Source organism: Lingula anatina, chromosome 6 (assembly GCF_051362555.1).
Source record: "Lingula anatina isolate TDL-2025a chromosome 6, LinAna3.0, whole genome shotgun sequence".
In the NCBI taxonomy this organism is placed as follows: domain Eukaryota; kingdom Metazoa; phylum Brachiopoda; class Lingulata; order Lingulida; family Lingulidae; genus Lingula; species Lingula anatina.
In genome coordinates, this window is record NC_141772.1 from 2,775,609 (window position 1) to 2,793,962 (window position 18,354).

Here is an 18,354-nt window from a genome sequence, read left to right on the forward strand (position 1 = left end):
AAGTTACCATTGACGGGCATCTGTTTTATTCTGTCGGAAGACGGTCGGGGATGGCGCAATAAAGATAATTGGAAGACTGTCAGAAAATATCTCTGGATCCGCCACTGTATTACAACAATTATATTTGTGGTTAAGTTCTTTATGACTACCTGAATATGCACATGGGTCTTTGTAACTGGCGTTAACACACTAATTGCCTATTATTTATTACAATAAAATATTGATCTGTCTAACGTATCATTTACTGCACATCAACAATTCACAAAAGTCGTCAATATAAAATAGACCAATCATAAGTCAGCCAGCTGTACATTCCACGCACGAGTTCTCAAATAAATCAAAACCCCAATGACGTGATAAAGCGTGCATGTTGTAGTCTCTAAAATTATGGCCCTCCTCAAGATCAGCCTAGATGTCAAAATGTAGTGATACTGCAGGTGATACTGCAGGTGCTTGCCATGGAATGTGGCACTGACGCTGTAACTTTGTCTATTTTAATTGAACTGTAGACTTCTTGTTACACATGTATCTTTACATTTTACATTAAAATTCTAGTATGCACAACATTACATGTATCAAGCATTTTTAATTTTTCTGGTGGGAAATGCCAAAAGCAGTTTAAGCACTTGCCATACGCCGATCAAACATATAAAGGTCCCGACAATGACCAGGCAGCATAACCCCATGACGAAAACAATGATATCAATCAGAAAATACTGGTACCATGTCAGTTTGTACTGAGGCTGAGAGTGGAGGAACAGAGTCCCGTTGTGACGTATGACGTAGTTTATCCAATACGACAACTCTTCATATCCCGTCCAGGGGGTATCTTGAAGAAGCACAGACATCTTTTGAGCGTTCTCTTTGTAAGATCTGTCCTTCAGAACTTTTTCGATGGCATTCTCTAAGTCGGTCTCGGTAAGGGTAAGGAACGAGACAGTCTCTCCCACCTTAGCGCGGTCGGTTAATTTTCGAGCATTCTGGTATTGGTCCCATAAGAGTGGCATGGCCACCACAGGTACGGCGTGGTATAGGGTCTCCCACGTGCTACTAACGCCACAGTGAGTGATAAACAGCTTGGTTGCCGGGTGGGCAAGGGCGTCGTTCTGTGGAATCCATTTCACAAGGTGAGTGTTGTTTCCAAGCGACCTCGGAGGGGGTCCTACGTAGCGCCATATTACCGTCTGAGAAAGTTTGGCAAATACTTTGGCGAAAATCTCCGCCTTGGCCTTCGGCAGAGTAGGGAATCCCGTACCAAAACTAACAATGATGACTCCATTTGTGGCAGATGTCATTATATCTTCAAACGGTTTAGAAAGCGGTTTTGGCGGGGTCCAGAGAAGACCGGGGATAGTCTGCACGTGCGGCATAATTGGACGCGGGTAGTCAAAGGCAAAGTGGGCGTGCGCAATAAGATGCATCGACACACGTTCGTGCGTGTACCTTAGGTGCGGCCAACTGGAATTTGGGAAATGTCTCAATTTTAAAACCTCAGCACGCGAAATGAATTCATCATACAAAAGGTTATCACTTATCATCATCCTTACGTTTTCTAGCCTCTCCCAAAATCCCATGTGGTCTGAAAAACGGCTGAGATAATGAGGGGTGTAAGCGTAAAAAGACGGTTGGTGAGTTATCAACCAATATTCCGTAAACCCTTGATAACTGAGGGAAATAGATGGAATTGCCAGAAACTGAGCTAATATAGCTGATGCCCCAAGATTTTCCCAGTCAAACAGTAAAAGTGAGTAGTTAGCCTCCTTCAGTTTTTGCAGGACGTGGCTGTCTTTAAAAAGAACGTCGCACAACCTAAGATCTTGTTCAAGAAGTTCCCGGAAACAAGTCACTGGATCTTTGCCAACTATATCCAGTGGTGTGGAAATTCCTTCTTCATCATGTTCGACGACGCTTGAATTCGATAGCACGGGAAGCCTAAACACGGTTACCCCTGCCATGTCATGGGTTGATTTGTAATGGTTGGCAACAAGCAAGGTGACGTCATGTCCTTCATTTTGAGGCCTGGCAGCTATCCTTTCGAGGTGCACATTTCTGGAGTTAAAAACGATTGTAAAAGGAAACAGAAGAACCTTTGCGGAATCCGTACCTTCGAAACACACGAGCACCAGCAAAAAAAGTGCAAATATCGGTAGTGTACGCTTCTTGACAGCCATATCAGTTAATGCCAGGTCGGCGGACCCCTCGTCAATTTATACGTAGGCCTAGTGATCTGTTTGAGATAAAAGTCGCCTTTAAACGAATAACTGTCCAGTCGAAACAATTTTAGATTTTATCTTGAAATACTATGACTGGCACGTTTTCTCAGATACCAATCTCTCATTGAGCGCGAAGGGGGCTGTCTAATTATCGACCACAAATGTCCACAAACGTCCACAAGCATAAAGTGGTGGGGAAACCAGTTAATATATACATACTTGGCATAAGAAGGTAAGTTGAGTTGGGTTGTGAAACAGCGTAAAGTGTTTTAATATATAGGCCTTCAAAGCGATAACAGAGAGAAAGTGGTTGTATCCACACGCGTCAACGAAGACAAAACGCCTTTGAAAGCCCGATCTAATGCCAGGTTTTTAGCATCCACGTTTTCTTCACCTGAAAGTTGAAATAATATCTCACCCGGTTTCTTTTGTTTGCGAAGTTTCTGACACATGACAGACCGACATGACTTTGCACTCTGTTTAAGTTAAAGGTTTGTCCGAAAGAACCTCTTAATTATGGTTCTTAAATGTGTCTATCTAAATTCACAAAAATTACAAGAAACTTTAAACCCATTAAAATGTAATGATAGCCAGTGTCAGATTTGATGTATAGGTACATCTCAAGGGAGATATTACTGTCATTATTATTATTATTATATTATTATTATTATTATTGAAATGCATTAACAGCTGAAATTCAAGAGGAGGAATTTACTTCAAATAGTAGCTGTAATAGAAAATATATTTTCAAAGGGTATTAAATGAAAGTATTTTACAAAATTAGCATACTTCAAACAACAGAAATCAAAGTTGGAAAAAGGCGTACAGTTTATGAAGCACAAATAGTAAAATAATGACAACAATCAGATGTCTCGTCTGCCGTCATTGTGAAGAACTCCGCATTATTCACCCTATTTACTATAATCAATTTTTTGTGTTATATTTTTACCGCTAAAGTTTATCGATAAAGTCAGTTGAACAGACAAAATCTTGTCTGATGGAGAGGTTTTTTTTTTGCTTGCTAGGCTATCAATGGTAATTAGCTTTTGCTAGAAAAATTTTTTTTTAAAAATAATAATAAAGAACTTAGAAATTTATATTTTCTGTCTCGGGTGCGAACAATTTTTTTTTTTTTTTGACTGAACATTGAATAGGTCCATTTCCAACTTCTACTCGTAGACGAACATGAATTACATGACATTTTTCGCACCCTGATATCCCATTCTCCCCAGCATCCTTATTCTCACTTCGCTAATTCCCTACACCGTAAATACCTATGAAATTATCCCTATCCTAAACATAACCTTTAACTATTTTGCATATTAAAATTGGTTTTAAGTTGACACATAAAATATCTTCCCTCATATAATATCATTCAAACAAAGTTGCGCAGTCGAAGCACATGCGCAAATGAAGAAATTTTTGCCTTTGTGAATGATTGGAAAACGTTTTCTTAAGGCTGAGTTAAGAGGTTTCAGGATGGCATTAAAAGCGGATTTGAAGGTGGAAAGGAGACTTATAGTGAGAAATGACGACAGCAGTCTGGGAGCTTTCGACGTTTATTCACCGAGTACTTTTTCACGGAATCTGCAAGTATTTATACGCTATTTTCCCAAAGAATTTTACATTCTCATATTACAAAACGCTATTCAATATTTCCTAATTTAGTAATTTCAATGAGACTTGTTTTTAATTTAAAACATTTAAAATATTTTCCGAATTACTCATGCTTGGACCTTGTCCATCTCAAGTATGCATGAGTTTTACACGTGTTAGAAACGTGCAAATCTATAGAAAAATTAACCAATCAGATCCAACTATATGTGACTTTGAAATGTTCCATCCTTTCTTACTTCGAGAACAATCTCTACACTTACTGACACTTAAAGAAATTTACTTGCACTCATTAACTTCCTACACATTCGATTCTGTTTTAATTGTTTTGTAATTATCGAAAGTGTATGTCATTTGCTTTACAACATACACCCCTTCTTCAAAAGAATTCGTCCTCGAATTCTAAAACTTTACAACACTTCTTTTTGGCTACAATCACATATATTTTTACCAGTCTCGCACTGTCACGATTCCCTAGCATATGGCTAAACTGTCGCATTCCGAATCTACACAATGTACAACACAATAAGCGTATATAGATATATAAATCCATGTAATTGGGTCGAAAGCAATCTAACTAATATAAGCCCATGCTCCCTTCTGTCGCTGCAGGAGAGGATGAAAATGTTTCTAAAATATATGCGTAACTGTCCGATTTCTGATCCACTCTTTCCCATATGCAATAAAATTACATTATATCATCACTACTCTTTGAAAGTATGGCCATGTTTCGTCTGCGTGACAATAGTATTTCAGTCGCTTAACACAACTGCATCTGCATAGCACAATCAAATATTAAGCTGCATAAAGTTAGGTATAAATTTCTTCTAATCAAGCGGGTATAATAGGCCTATTGCTGATTATTCTAAAACATTTTTAAAGTCGGTTCTCTAGATTTTGTAAAAGGTGTCTAATACCATATTAAAATCTTTATTTTTACATTTATCCCATGTCATCTAAATCAGTTTGAATTCTCTGATTATCTGAACTAAAAATGGCCTCTGTCAGACGCTTCCAGAATAACAGTTGCCCCTCTCGGCTACCTGTCCACTTTATGTATCCCCTAGCCTTTATGTACTTCCGCAGTGATTTCGTCATACTGTCAAATGGCACAGGTTGAAACATCACTGGTATGACAGAGTTATACCCGCGAGCCAGCGACATCTGGAACTCGAACTCACACCATGGGTTGGCAACATAACTCTCCGAAAGCACGAGCACTGTCTTCCGACTGTTGTCCACGCCTTCAGCAATGGCTTCCGCTAACGACGCTCCGCCAATGAAGTCTCGCTGATCTATTATGACGTCAAGCTCATTCTCTTCTTCCAGGTGACGTAGCAGTTCGTTCATCACCCAGCAGTAGTCATTGTCGTCGTAGGAGATGTACACGTGACCGGGTGGGGTAGTGGTGACCCCTCGTTTGCGTAGCCGACGACGCAGAATGTACAAGCGATATCTAAGAAAAAGGTAAATAGAAAAAAACATATAGAGAACATCCCCAGGGCGCTAACCTAATCCTTTAAAATGTTATTTTCAGTTAAAAATGAAGTCACTTCTTTCCCTCATAAATCGTCTATCCTGATAATTTCAAAGGAATTTGTGAAAAACTGTCTTAAATATCTTATGCACGAACAATTTTAAAAAGACAAACAGTAACACTGAAATACCAGGCAAACAGGCACACAGAAAAAAAAAAAAAGACAAGAAAGAGAAAGACAGATCGTAGGCCTACTAGTTGCAAAACGCGCCATCTGTTGAAAGAGTACACTCACTTGATATTCCATCGATATACGTACGCTGTTACCAATCCACACACTACTGCAGCACAACTAAGTAGAGATACTCCGAGCGACATCCACTGGTTGTGCGAAACTATCAGCTGTTGAATTCTGTCGCATTCCTTGTGGATCCTTCTCAGTATCCTTTTCACGTCAGTTTTAGTGCCATTTGTCGTGCAATTCGAGTCTTCTGAAAAGGTTACTGTCACGTTCGAGTCGGTAATCCACCTGAAGAATTCTTCCCCATCGCAACCTAGGCACGTGACAGGATTGTTGCGCATGTTCAAAACGACTTCAGAGCTGAAGTTAAAATATCCGATCAAGTCCAGTTCCTTGGACGAGAAAGCGCTCAGTTGGTTGACACTAAGATCTATGTATTCCACGGAAACCAGGTTTATCAGGCTAAAGGACACTGTTGCAAGACGATTTCCGCTCAGTTTCAGCTTCTTCAGGGCAACGAGAGAAGCAAAGAATTCCTTTGGGATCGTTCTGATTTTGTTTCGTGATAAATCTAGGGTTTCTAAATATGGAGTTTTAAAGGAAGACAGTCCCCCGTTCGAAATTAAAGACCCCAAATCGTTATTGCTTAGATTCAAATATGTCAGTGATGGAAAATGATTGAAAAAATTCTTTGGAGGAAAGTGCAAGCCATTTTGCGATAGGTCTAAATATTCCAGGCGGTCCAGTCCATAGATCTCTTGACATAAAATTTTGAACCCAATGTCAACTAATATCATGTAGCGTAGCTTATTTGGACCAATGACAATGCTTCCCGTTTCAGTGTCGCAATCGGAACTGCCGAAGTTCCACTTCAGAAACCAGCTTGTTGACCAAAATTCCAAATTTTCAGGCACACTCAAACGAATAATTGGTGACGGCATGCGATCGGTGGGTTTGCGTATAGTCTCACTGGATGTATTGGAAATTTGGTGGGTATAATCAGCATTTAGGGACGTTATTTTAGGGTGACCGTGCCAAAAAGAATGTGACAATGCGCACCGTGGTGGTACTCTATCATCATGAATAACATTGTTGTTCATTTTAACGTATTTCAGGTTCCATATTGGTAGGCTAAAAATTACTCCTTCTGGAATAATTTTTTGTACTCCATTGTAAGGAGCACGGAAAATGCTATTGTACGAAAGGTCTGCGTTTTCTAAATGAGAGAAATAGTTCATATTATTTAGGTCAAATTCATCTATATTATTATTTGTTAATTCCAATGTCTTTATAAGTTTTTGTTTCAAGCATTCAAAACTGTTTGCTTTAATCGTCCACTTTGGGGGCATTCGAATTTGGAATATATCATTGATGAGAAGATTTTCGATGGAAGTAGTTTTAAGATCACATAAAAAATCCTCAACGCTCTTCCCTGAGTGAAAATTGCTACACTCTAAAGCCAGGGTTTTTAAACGTGGGAATGACACCATGGTGCCAGGTTCCACAGAGCCAATCCCGCAGATTTTGAAAGCCAATCGTTCGATAGGAGAGTTTTTCAGCGAATCAAACGTTAGTCGTTTGAGTTGCGTCCCATTTATCGAATTCGTCCCCTGAAAAGTTAGTGTTTTTAGGGACGTGAGATTGCTGTACCCTGGCCCTAAGATCCAATTACCTTGGGGTGAGTAGGGAAGGGAAAGTTGCTCTAATCGATGTAAAGGCGCCATTGTACGGTCAATAAAATCTCTCTGGATGTGATTTTTGGTGTTCATGTTCTCCACTATAAGAACTCTCAGTTGTGTTAAATCGTTGAATAGTGACGGAGGTAGCGACTCATAATCGAAATTCATACCATAATACAGAGGGGACAAATCTAAATGCTCCAGCGCGGTTAAACCTGCAAAGCTATCCTTATCGAACTTTGCTACCATGTTGTTTCCTAAGAACAGAACCGCCAGTTGTTTTAGGTGGCAGAATGCTCGGGCTGGTATTTCCGAGAGTTTGTTGTTGCGTAGATCCAGGACGTTTGTTTGAAGCGGTATATCCCTGGGTATGTGACCAACCAAGCGTTTAGAACAATCTACGGTAAGCGACAATCTTGCCGAAGGCGTGAAAGCACAGCGGCAAAGCACCGGGCACGAAACAGTCTGTGGTATATTTTCTGTTGTGTTTGTGCTTGTATTGCCGGTCACCGTCCATATAATATATACGAAAACACAGATGAAATCCCGTCCTGTGGACGCGCCCATATGCATTTTACTGGTCAGCGAATCGTTCTGGTACTGACCGTTAGTGTCCAACTTGTCTTATTTGTACTGACCCTTTCGACTTTTTCGGGGGTTTCCCCTTCTGCCGGACTAAAGATTAATCCTGAATACTATCTTCATTGATATCCTGTTTTAACAGTAAGCCATAAAACTTCAAACACTTGCAAACATTTGCGCCCAGGATTACCGTTTTTGTTTGACTGTTTCTCGGACCACACCTCAAAAGCAATACTCGTTCCTTCGTTCTTTTTTTTTAACAAAATGTATTTATAGGCATCTTGATTATTACGATATTGACTTCTGATAAACGTGGTACTTCCAAATGACCACCTAGCATTAATTTCCGCTTGAGCTATGTCCACGGTATAGGGCTAAAACTTTTAAATCATTCAGTCACTAATTGGGTATTTGTAAGTATTGGTTGTCCAGGGTATTTTGGGGGATCCCCTTCTGGTCATGCCTAGCCACTTGATTGGTCGTTCACTGCTGTCCTTCAGACAGAAGTACTCGAGACGCCCCCAACTGTGGTATTTCAATGGAATTGTTTGCGTTTTGCATCAAGGTTGTCTGACAGTAATCCGTGAGTAAATTTAATGTGTCTACTTAGCGGTGCAACAAAGGTCAAATCAATCAGGCTGGATAGGATCAAGATCAAGCAATCATGCCTCTCACTTGGATCCATTGGCTACCAACGCATTAGCCCCCCCCCCCCCTCTCTCTCTCTCTCTTTCCTGTTCTGTAGCTTGTGAGAGTCCTGGGTCATATAGGCCTATTTATATAAATCTTTAGTTTTGATATTATACACGTTATCAAGTTGTACAATACCCATAGTTCCTACATATGTGTTTTCTCGTATGCTTTTATTCCTTTGATTATTCTGTAAATAGTATCTAGCAACTGATTTATCTGTGAAAAGTTCGTCATGTCAGTTATTCAGTTCATTGATTTATTGATTTAGTGATTTTATATTCTTAAATTCAATTTGTCTAATTTATTCCTGCACTTTTACAAAGATTATTATAACCTTCGAATGACATTAGGCATGTCTATAGCTTTTATCATTTATAGAAACAAAAAGAAATTAGAATGGACAGATATACTAGTTAATTAATGTAACGTTAGTAAGTGACAGCATGCAGCAATAAGAGCGGGGAGTGTTTTGTAATGTCACTTAAGTTGATTGACACGACCTTATTGTACTTAAGCGAAGAATGTAATGTAGACAGGGAGAACGATGTAAGAGGTTGAACGATCAGGAATAAGCTGTAGATAGTGTAGTTAGAAAGCGATAATAAAGAATAATGAGAAAACATGGAATTATTTGGTTATAACCTCTCACCACCAAGACAAAGTCAGTAACGTCGTCACATAAAGTAGAAAAAAATATTCTAACTAAATGATACAATACATTCATCAGGAAACATACTAGATCTTGGTAACAGGTCAGTTTGACTATGGAAGGAAAGGAATGGGAAGCCGTTGTGTTGACCGGTGTTAAGACGCGCCGTGGTTCGTATGAAATTACTTCCCTAGCAACGGTTTACCTAGCTGTAAGATAAAAGAGAGAAGGAAATGAACAGGCGCGTTAACGGCGTCTGTTCCTATACATTGGCTAGTTGCTGGGCACAACATATTATAAAGGATCCAGGAAGTTAAAACAGTAAATATGTACTTGCAATATTATGTTTCTGGATAAGATTGTTTACCTCTCCTCCACCAAAAGACGATAATAATAATAATAATAATAATAATAATAATAATAATAATAATAATAATAATAATGGGGCTTGTCTTAAACTAAAGTAAAATATATAACTGTTGACATGTATAGAAGATGACATACGCACATTTATATAGTTAAAATTATGCATGTAAAATGTATACACGGTGTTGTAGTTATAGAACACAGAAAATATTATTTCATCACACGGACAGTTTGGGTGGAAAATTCTTCTTTTATTATTTCTTTTACTTCTTTTTTTATTCAGCGATTCACAAATGCTACGGACTTATTTGTGCAGTAATATGCGCTACGTGGATTAGGATAAATTCTCTCTGATGGAGATTCGATTTTTAGTTATAATTTCAAACTAGATTTCGTAGATAAAATTGTATCAGGCTGCGATCCAAGTTTTATATCACAAGTCGTGAAACGAAATGTGTGTGGATTGTCGACATTCACCGTTCTGTATACCATAGTAATATCATCATTAATGCTATAAAGTAGCATTTGAAATTGTCCATCATAAAGCATACTAGATAACAAAGTTAGTATTGTTTCAACCAAAAAAAGGAAACAAAATATTCACAATTCTCACTTGAACTCCAACAAGATTCACTATTTTTTTTGTTCCAGCACTTTCATTATCACCTGTACAATATTGGAGTAAGTGCCACTCGTTGTTCGCTTCTGTTACTCGAGGATTAATCTGTTTGCTCCCTCGTATTTGTCGTTTTGGCCGGTCTCGTCGACAACTTTTGACATTTTCAAAACTGCTTGTCATTAATTCTTGCCTCATTCTCTCTTTTCCAAGAAATCATGCTCAAATAGCCCCGCACTAATACAGGTATGATACCGTATGACAAAATGCCAGTCTCAGTAAGGTCTGTGCACAGTTTAATATATATAGTTGCTGTGCCATGATCGTTGCCAACTGCAACGTCACAGAATACACGACAAATTGGCGTAGAACGTAACGCATACGACGTTACATTGTAGAGTATATTGTGACTGTATGACATACTATCTGTGACGTTAACATTTGTATAACAGTTCGCGCTGTTTTTCGGGTCAGTTTTTCAAAAGTTGTTAGTTTCTCATTTTCTTGGTGGTAATTTCTGTTAAAACCCCGATTACAATAGTGAGTTTTGGGTTCATTGCTTGGAATTGTGGCATTATAACCATCGTGATCATCCATGCACATGTATTTTTGTGACTTGTGTGCTCAGACACCTATGACGTATTTATTTTGTGACGTTCATCTTCTGCGCCCTTTCATCTATGACGTACGGTTTGTGGTATGCACAATCGTTACTGCAACAACAGCCATCTATTCTCTAAGAATAAACTGGTGCAAATTTTTTTTTCTCAAATTTAAGATTCATGAGAGAACCAGGCATTGGGTAGGTAAGTTTTGAATTTTTTTATATCGACATCTGTATCCATGTTGTGTGGCTATAACAGCTAATATTGATAAGAATAAAACTGACAGAAATAGGCCACTAAACTATCAGAATATCAATAAACCTTATAACAAATCTCCAAGTGAATTCTCGCTTCAAATTGAAAAAATAAATTTAAGACAAAACATATTTAAAGAAACATTGTGTATTTTATTGACTGAATGCAACCCTACTTACATTCGTTATAAGAGTTCTGCCAAAAGCTTATAAAAATACAGCACGACCCACTGGCATTACGACTAAGAGTTAGAGGATCATGATTTGCAGTATTTCTGACAAAGAACTGTTCAAATGCAGAAATCATGATCAAATGGCAATAAGTTAAATCACAAAGCCAGTCATTTATATATAATTACAAGAAGGACCGAATGGATACATGTTTGCCTCCTATTGTGTTTCAACTGAAATAAAATATAAATATGGCAGCTTTGGAGAGAACTGTATACAGTTGTTATAAAAATACCCAACATTTCAGCATCAGTATTATTTCAAACCCCATTTATTACTTGGATTGTCTATTTTTTCATCCATGCAGACAGCACGTGGATAATGAGTCCCACATGAAAATATTCCCACCAACCATGATATTTACTCTACACCTGAGGAAGATCTTCAAGTCTTTCTTCATTTTCCACATAAAGTCTGTAACAGTTCAATGAACTTTTGAACAAGCACTGAGAACTATTTCTGTAAACTCTCCATCCTCAAAACACAACCTAAGCTATACTGCCCACAGCTTTCTCCGCAGCATCTCCCAGATCTGTAGCTGAAATTATTTTCATACCACTGGCATCTAAAATTTTACGAGCTTCGTCCACGTTTGTGCCTGGAAAAAAGAACAAAATACTAAATTTAGAGCATTTCCTTCTCTCATATCAAGAAAAAGTTAAATACTGAACTGGATTAAGTTAAAAAACTGAAGTGAAGGAAAGAAAACTTGTTTTTGTCTGACATACATTATATTAATTTTTAGGCGGGCTCTCCTCTGCCAGTGAATGTGGGTGCACAGGTGTGCTGATCTGTATATCTGATTACATTCTGATTAACAGTCCAGGTGTGTCAGCAATGGAAGTCCACTAGGAACTGTAGTCAGCTTTCCTTTACTTAGTACAGGTGGCATTAGCCCCATATACTAACCCCCCCCCCCCCCCCCCCCCCCCCGCACTCCAACTAACCCTAACCTGTACCTATCTTATGGGACCCCAGACTTCCATTCCAAGGACTAGAATTCATGCCACACTTGGGGTGTTGGATCAATCTATGTAACACAATAATTACTGCTACGTATGTTGCAACAATATTATACAAACATTGCCATAGCGTTAGTTCTCTTTGCTTACCTTCTAATCTTACTACCAGGGGGACTTGCAAATGAATGCTCTTGGCAGCGTTAGTGATACCCTCAGCAATAGTCTTACAGTTCACAATACCTCCAAATATGTTCACAAGGATGGCTTTCACCTGTAAATCAAGGTGTCATATGTAACACTGTTTCAAAAGGAATAAACTTTTTCCGAGACATATCCACAAAAATTGTCCCCCAACTTGTAAATGTCTGTTATGTCAAATTTGTTAAACAATTGCATTTAAGTGAATGATTATGAATACATTAATACTCACTGAGTGAGATTTTATGTAACTGTCATAACAATAGAAACAAAGCATGCATTAAGCCATTGAAGGCCTCAGCACCTTGGTGTTCTTAGTAAAAAAATAAATGGCCTAAAAATTTGAATGAAAAGCAAACTAGGTCACAAAATTTGCGCATTAAAATCTTACTGTAGACTGCGTTATGACAACATGCCAAGAGAGTTGATAACAGCTTACCTGGGAATCTTTTGTGATGAGCTTGAATGCGTTTTCAACCATGCTTTCCGTTACACCGCCACCCACATCCAGGAAGTTGGCCGGTTCCCCGCCCTTCAGCTTAATTATGTCCATGGTAGCCATTGCCAGCCCTGCCCCATTCACTGATGAAAGAAACACATAGGAAGAGTGACCACGGAGTTCTGAACTTGTTACATTCCAAGAGCCAATTTCATTTGTTAGCCAATTTGTTTATTAGACAAACACATGTATGCTTCAGAAAACATTGTAGCTATGTTATCATTTTTGTGTTTTGATAAATATGAAAGCACATACTTTCCTGCTGGACAACACAACGTAATGGTGCAATTATGCAAGAAAACGTAGCCTTGTGGCACAGTTGCTAGGTCAATTTAACAATAATAAAATTGAAAGTCCTACAGAAATTGGTAGCATGCCCAGCATCTCTACAGCAGTCTAAATGAAAGATATCATACAAGAAAGTTCTCTCAGGCAAAGAAAAACCTTCCTATCTCCTCTATGGTGATTGCCAAACAAAATCAAACAGCATGAATTAATAACAATCATCATAATATCATTATTCAAAAGAAAATAAAACACTAGCTACCTTTGTGTCAAATAAGTAACTGCGGTGGTTGTCTTGTACATGTAAAATAATAGAAATAGGTCACCGGTTGTATGAATATTTTATGCAATTACTGTACCTTACCTAAGCATGCAATATTGCCGTCCATGCCAATGTAGTTGAGGTCAGACTCGTTAGCTTCACGTTCCCTCCAGTCCATCTCAGATTTGTCTTCTGCATCGAAAAATTTTTTCTGTCGGAACCTTGCACTGTCGTCAAAATTAATTTTGGCATCAAAGCAGATGACTGAAAAAAAAAATGATTAAATATATATATAGTCAAAGAAAAAGTACAATTTTATGTGTTTTTTTTTTCATATGCCAGTATATTAAAGCTTAGAGTGTAAATAAAATGACAAAAAATAAATAAATAAAACACTCTATTTAATGTTTAAGTGCTAAAATTGATATCACATTGACAACAGGAACTTTACACAGTAATTTACAGGGATTAGACAGTGGTGAATTCCTTGCCTGCACCCATAACTGCGCTCGTATCAAACACACTTTTATCCCTGTTTCCCCACTTTTTAAAGTCTCACCTTTGCCCTGTGTTGTCTCTGCAATGGGATTCACCTCTATCTGTGTTGCATCAATCTGGATGAACATGTTGTACATCTTCTTTATCTGGTCAACAGCCTGATAAATAGGATGGAACTTTTGGCTAAAATTGACGAGAAACAAAAACCAAGGCGACAAAGCTGTCAAATGGACAGACAGACATGTATATGATAACTGTGGTGGCTATATGCCTGGTCTGTCCCAAAAGCAGAATGCACAACTTGCATGTACTTAAAAGAAAAACTTAAGCAAATATTATTTCATTAACACATTGTCATTGTTACAGATATTAGTTAACCATGATGGCGCTCAGTTTTTAAGCATCAAAGCTCAAATGAGTAATATTTACAAATTTGGCAGCTCCTAGCATCTAGCTCTCAAAAGCTTTTTTAAAGGACAACTCAGTGGGTTAGATTAATGTATAGGAGCAGGTTCTATGTAAAACTTTGATCAGATTTGTGTTTTGGGAGATTGTTTATTATTATATGAATAAGTCTGGATCACAAAAGTCCTGTTAAGACAACTAGAATAAAGAATTAGAAAACGAAAACTATTTATCATGATTTCGGAGCACAGCCAGAAGTACTTCCGGCTCAAGGTCACGACCTCGATTTTCCCACGCTTACGACCAATCACAGCAGGCTTCAGTCAGAATGAGACTGACTACACAGCGAAACTTGTCAGACATGTAAGTGCCGCCTGTCCATCTTTTCAGTACATGTACCGATCAAAAACAGAAAACGTAAAGCCCAAAACGCTCTTATACACGTAACCAACTTTGTATGAGCACAAATATTGTCATTTATTGTGAACAGGATAATATGATAATCAGACACACTTGAGACCTGTGAAGCGCATACTCACGTGTCGAGGAGTAGTTTCGCCATTGCCTCGTATGTAAGTCCTAATTCAGCTTTAAGTGTCCTCCACCGCCCCACCTCCCTCCCAACATACACAGTCTGAGTGCTTCTTCGTCTGTCTCTAATTTTATTTCGTATCTTTCGACCTGGAGTGGCTATTTTCTTTCGCCCCTTTTGTCTCTTCAGACTTGACGCGCGTCTGAGCCATGTTTGCTGTTTTGGCGCCAAATAGTAACATCCGGGTCTCAGCCGTAGTACTTTATTCATAGTAAACCGCGAGACTTAGCGAGAAATTGCGCGTTCTGAAGCCGTACTGTGAGGTGGTAGCTGAGTATTTAAGACGAGTCGTCTTTTATTATTTAATGGAACTTAAAAACGGTATTAGGTAGCTTCATTTTCTGAACGGTTTTGGATAGGATATACCTTGGTCATTATGGGGAAATTGGTGAGTTTTCCAGGAAAATTCATTTTCGTGCTATTTTAAGGGTTTAACGCACTGAGACTGTCTATAAATATTAAAAATAATTCAAATCATCAAAATACCTGTTTATGATTATCTCCTTCAAATAACAAGTTAGTGGCCATCCTTTCTGCTATCTCATCTGTGATACCAGTCATAATGTCCACTGGTTCCTGAATGAAACAATGCGAAAACATTTAAATCAATAATGGGAAAAGGGAAGTGGGGATGGTGTGTGAGTGTCAGTGTTAAGGGGGGGGGGGGGGGGGGGGGGGGGGGGGGGGGACACTGCCTCATAACAGTTGCTTTCCTGTGGTTAAACAAACACCCATATCACACTAAGTCATTATTGAAGACTGTAAAAACAAAATGCTTACGACACATAAAGACATTACTAGAACATTAAAAAGTCCCATTCAAATTGTGTGTGCTACACATATTTATACTGATATACTAGGGCTGCTGTGATCAGGCAAAATACCACAAAATGTGACAGTGTGAGTCTAGTATAACCTGGAAGAACCCCACCCACCCCACCGTGTAAATGACCTAATTTTAAAGCAGTGACCTGAAAGACCTCTCAGCTTTAGGGTTTCACTAAGTAGTAAATAAAAAAACAAGCAATAAAGCAGACATTCACAACGTATGAAACCCCATACTTTGAATATCGCCTCTGGATTGTTCTCAGCCACCTCCTCGATGTCCATTCCTCCGTATGGGCTGCCTACTATCACGGGACCATTGCTTTCACGGTCCATGAGAATAGCCAGGTATCTCTCCTTGCCGTCCTCAATATCAAATGCTTCGGCTATCATTACCTGGAAGAAATGAATAACATAAATAAATGGCTTTTAAGTGTGAAATTAACCAAACAGTTCTTTGGTTAAAGCGAAAAAGTGGTAGGATTTACAGATTGCTTCTTGTGGAGGACAAGTTTTTACTTTTTAATCATATTTTAATAGATTAATGCCATGAATTAATGTTCATTTGCTCTATAAAAAAAAAAGTCAAAAAAACTTATAAAATAAATTTGAAAAAAAAAATAATAATAAGTGTAAAATCTTTTAAACCAATAAACATATAATTTAAACAGTCAAAATCTTTTGTGTTAAATTCCTTACCTTCTGTACTAACACACCTTCTGGTGGAGTCTGTTTCGTCATAAGTCTGTGTCCTACCATATTAGATACAAAGTCGCCAACTTCTTTGGGACTGAAATGAAAAGAGTACAAGTAAAAACTTCAAGCATTATGTTTATTAACATTTTTGTCGCTTAAAATAGTGATGCGCATCTTTTAAGTCATCAAAACTTGTGCATATTTCAAATCAATTTTTTATATGCATTTTACTAAGTGGGATAAGAATAAGGCTGTATTCCCAGAGCTTTTAGATCGATCTATCCCTGCGAGGAGTCTCACTAGATTACTGTCAGATAATCCGGCTTAAATGTCTGTCCCGCCTACTACAAGCTGTAAGGGGGTAATTAACTTTTGTGTCCGCTCGGCTGACAGCTATTTAGCATGAACCCCCAGGGAGTTAGGATGATCTAAAGCAGATTGATCTAATCTCTGGAAATGGGGTCTAATTTAGAGATAGAAAACATATCACCAACGAATTATATTTTTGCTTGTCATATGACACTAGTTTGGCCAATAAGTGACCTGGTCTCATTCTTGGTATAATATAACACCAATCCAAAGTCTTGATGCTTGTCTTACTCCTTAGTCAACTTGACTCCTCCTTTGAAACCATTATCAAAGGTGCCTTTTCCTCTGCCTCCAGCCAATATCTGGGCTTTGATGACAAATTCTATAGGATCTGAAGGGAAAAGCATACACATAAAACTCAATATGTATAGAGACCATTTGATTACACTGTCTGGTTACTTATCTTATCTGATCTTATTGAATAAAATTATTAAGTGTCAAATTACTAATGAATATATATGTTCACTGTTGAAATAGATGCTTCCTTTAGAAACCTTTAGTTTTTATTATCTTCTTATGCATTTTAACATTTTTGCGTACAATATGTGCATGCTTTTTAGGCAAATTTAAAATCTTGCTATCCATGTCATATTTACAGAATGCATGTCATATCACAAAATAATAATAATAATTAAATGATAATATGGGGTGGTGCTAACACTTGCCATTTTAGCACAAAGCTAAAACCGACTTAAGTTGGCTAAACAATTTAGGGTTGGTTTAATTCATTTTGTCAAATATTAACCATTTGGACATAAAAAGTGGTGCCCCTGAATTGAGCAATATAGTGACACCTGAAAAAAAGTGCTGCAAGGTAATGATTTGGCTTAGGAAAAAAAAATGCTAGCGCTACCCCAGGCAATATAATAATAATAATAATAATGACAAACTGAACCTACTGAGTTTTTTGGCAATTACTTCAGCCTCGGCTCCACCCTTCTCTGCCATGAGAAACCTCTGTACTGCCAACCCATGGGAATCCATCAGCTCCTTACTCTGGTATTCGTGAAGGTTCAGCCATCTTTTCTGAACTGCTGCAGCACAAACTGGCTGGAGGACAAATATTTTTAAAAACTATTTCACATTGTCAAATCATCTCGGCATCTGATTCATGATACATGTAAGAGGAAACCATTTACGAGATGCATTTATGATTGATAACACTCCCTTTCGGATTAGAGCCATGCTTAACCTAGCAAAGCTAGAATTTGGAAATGAATCGCCAAGGTCAACTTGAAGAAGGTGATATTTAGAAGACATCATAAACTGTGCCTAGCACCGGCAAGTGCACCAAAGCATGCTTATGCATTGATTATCTGCTTTAATCTTTTGAAACCACATCATTATTGCTTTACCTGGGACTGAAGCAACTTTAAACTAGCAGCAGATCGGAGGCAGCGGCACAGCGAAGCCATGTTTGATCTCGGTGTGAATATGCGAGATAATACGAGACAAAATTTTAACGCAATTCTTAATAAGCCAAACAATTAGTCCTTAAATTATATTGAATGTTATAATCACACATGTACACTTTAGAAATAAA

General features: G+C 38.1%; 4 protein-coding genes across 5 annotated transcripts in view; 1 reads left to right on the forward strand and 3 right to left on the reverse strand.

Annotated features, from left to right (window-relative positions):
• Window positions 1-168: 168 nt before the first annotated feature.
• On the reverse strand, window positions 169-2,401 carry LOC106161020 (UDP-glucuronosyltransferase 1A1-like). Its single transcript, XM_013537847.2, has one exon. It carries the CDS (start codon window positions 2,169-2,171, stop codon window positions 576-578), a length of 1,596 nt encoding a protein of 531 aa, XP_013393301.2. The 5' UTR covers window positions 2,172-2,401; the 3' UTR covers window positions 169-575.
• Window positions 2,402-3,759: 1,358 nt separating this feature from the next.
• LOC106162964 (toll-like receptor 4) lies at window positions 3,760-8,117 on the reverse strand. The gene is made up of 2 exons (XM_013540423.2): window positions 5,600-8,117; window positions 3,760-5,283 (listed from the first exon to the last, which is right to left on the reverse strand). The coding sequence occupies exons 1-2, from the start codon at window positions 7,795-7,797 to the stop codon at window positions 4,770-4,772; spliced, it is 2,712 nt and encodes a 903-aa protein (XP_013395877.2). The 5' UTR covers window positions 7,798-8,117; the 3' UTR covers window positions 3,760-4,769.
• Window positions 5,218-18,354, forward strand: part of LOC106161048 (cyclin-D-binding Myb-like transcription factor 1) — a 38,402-nt gene continuing 25,265 nt past the window's right edge. Inside the window, exon 1 of one of the 2 annotated variants that reach the window (XM_087014738.1) lies at window positions 5,218-5,294. In XM_087014738.1, the coding sequence (XP_086870864.1) occupies window positions 5,269-5,294 (26 nt within the window). In that variant the 5' untranslated portion in view covers window positions 5,218-5,268. The remainder of the gene's footprint in view (window positions 5,295-18,354) is intronic. The other variant, XM_087014739.1, reaches the window with a different exon arrangement.
• Window positions 11,122-18,301, reverse strand: LOC106161050 (succinate--CoA ligase [GDP-forming] subunit beta, mitochondrial-like). Its single transcript, XM_013537901.3, has 11 exons — window positions 18,167-18,301; window positions 17,711-17,861; window positions 17,043-17,142; window positions 16,446-16,536; window positions 15,984-16,142; window positions 15,408-15,497; window positions 13,986-14,082; window positions 13,529-13,690; window positions 12,820-12,962; window positions 12,333-12,453; window positions 11,122-11,818 (listed from the first exon to the last, which is right to left on the reverse strand). Exons 1-11 carry the CDS (start codon window positions 18,224-18,226, stop codon window positions 11,709-11,711), a joined length of 1,284 nt encoding a protein of 427 aa, XP_013393355.1. The 5' UTR covers window positions 18,227-18,301; the 3' UTR covers window positions 11,122-11,708.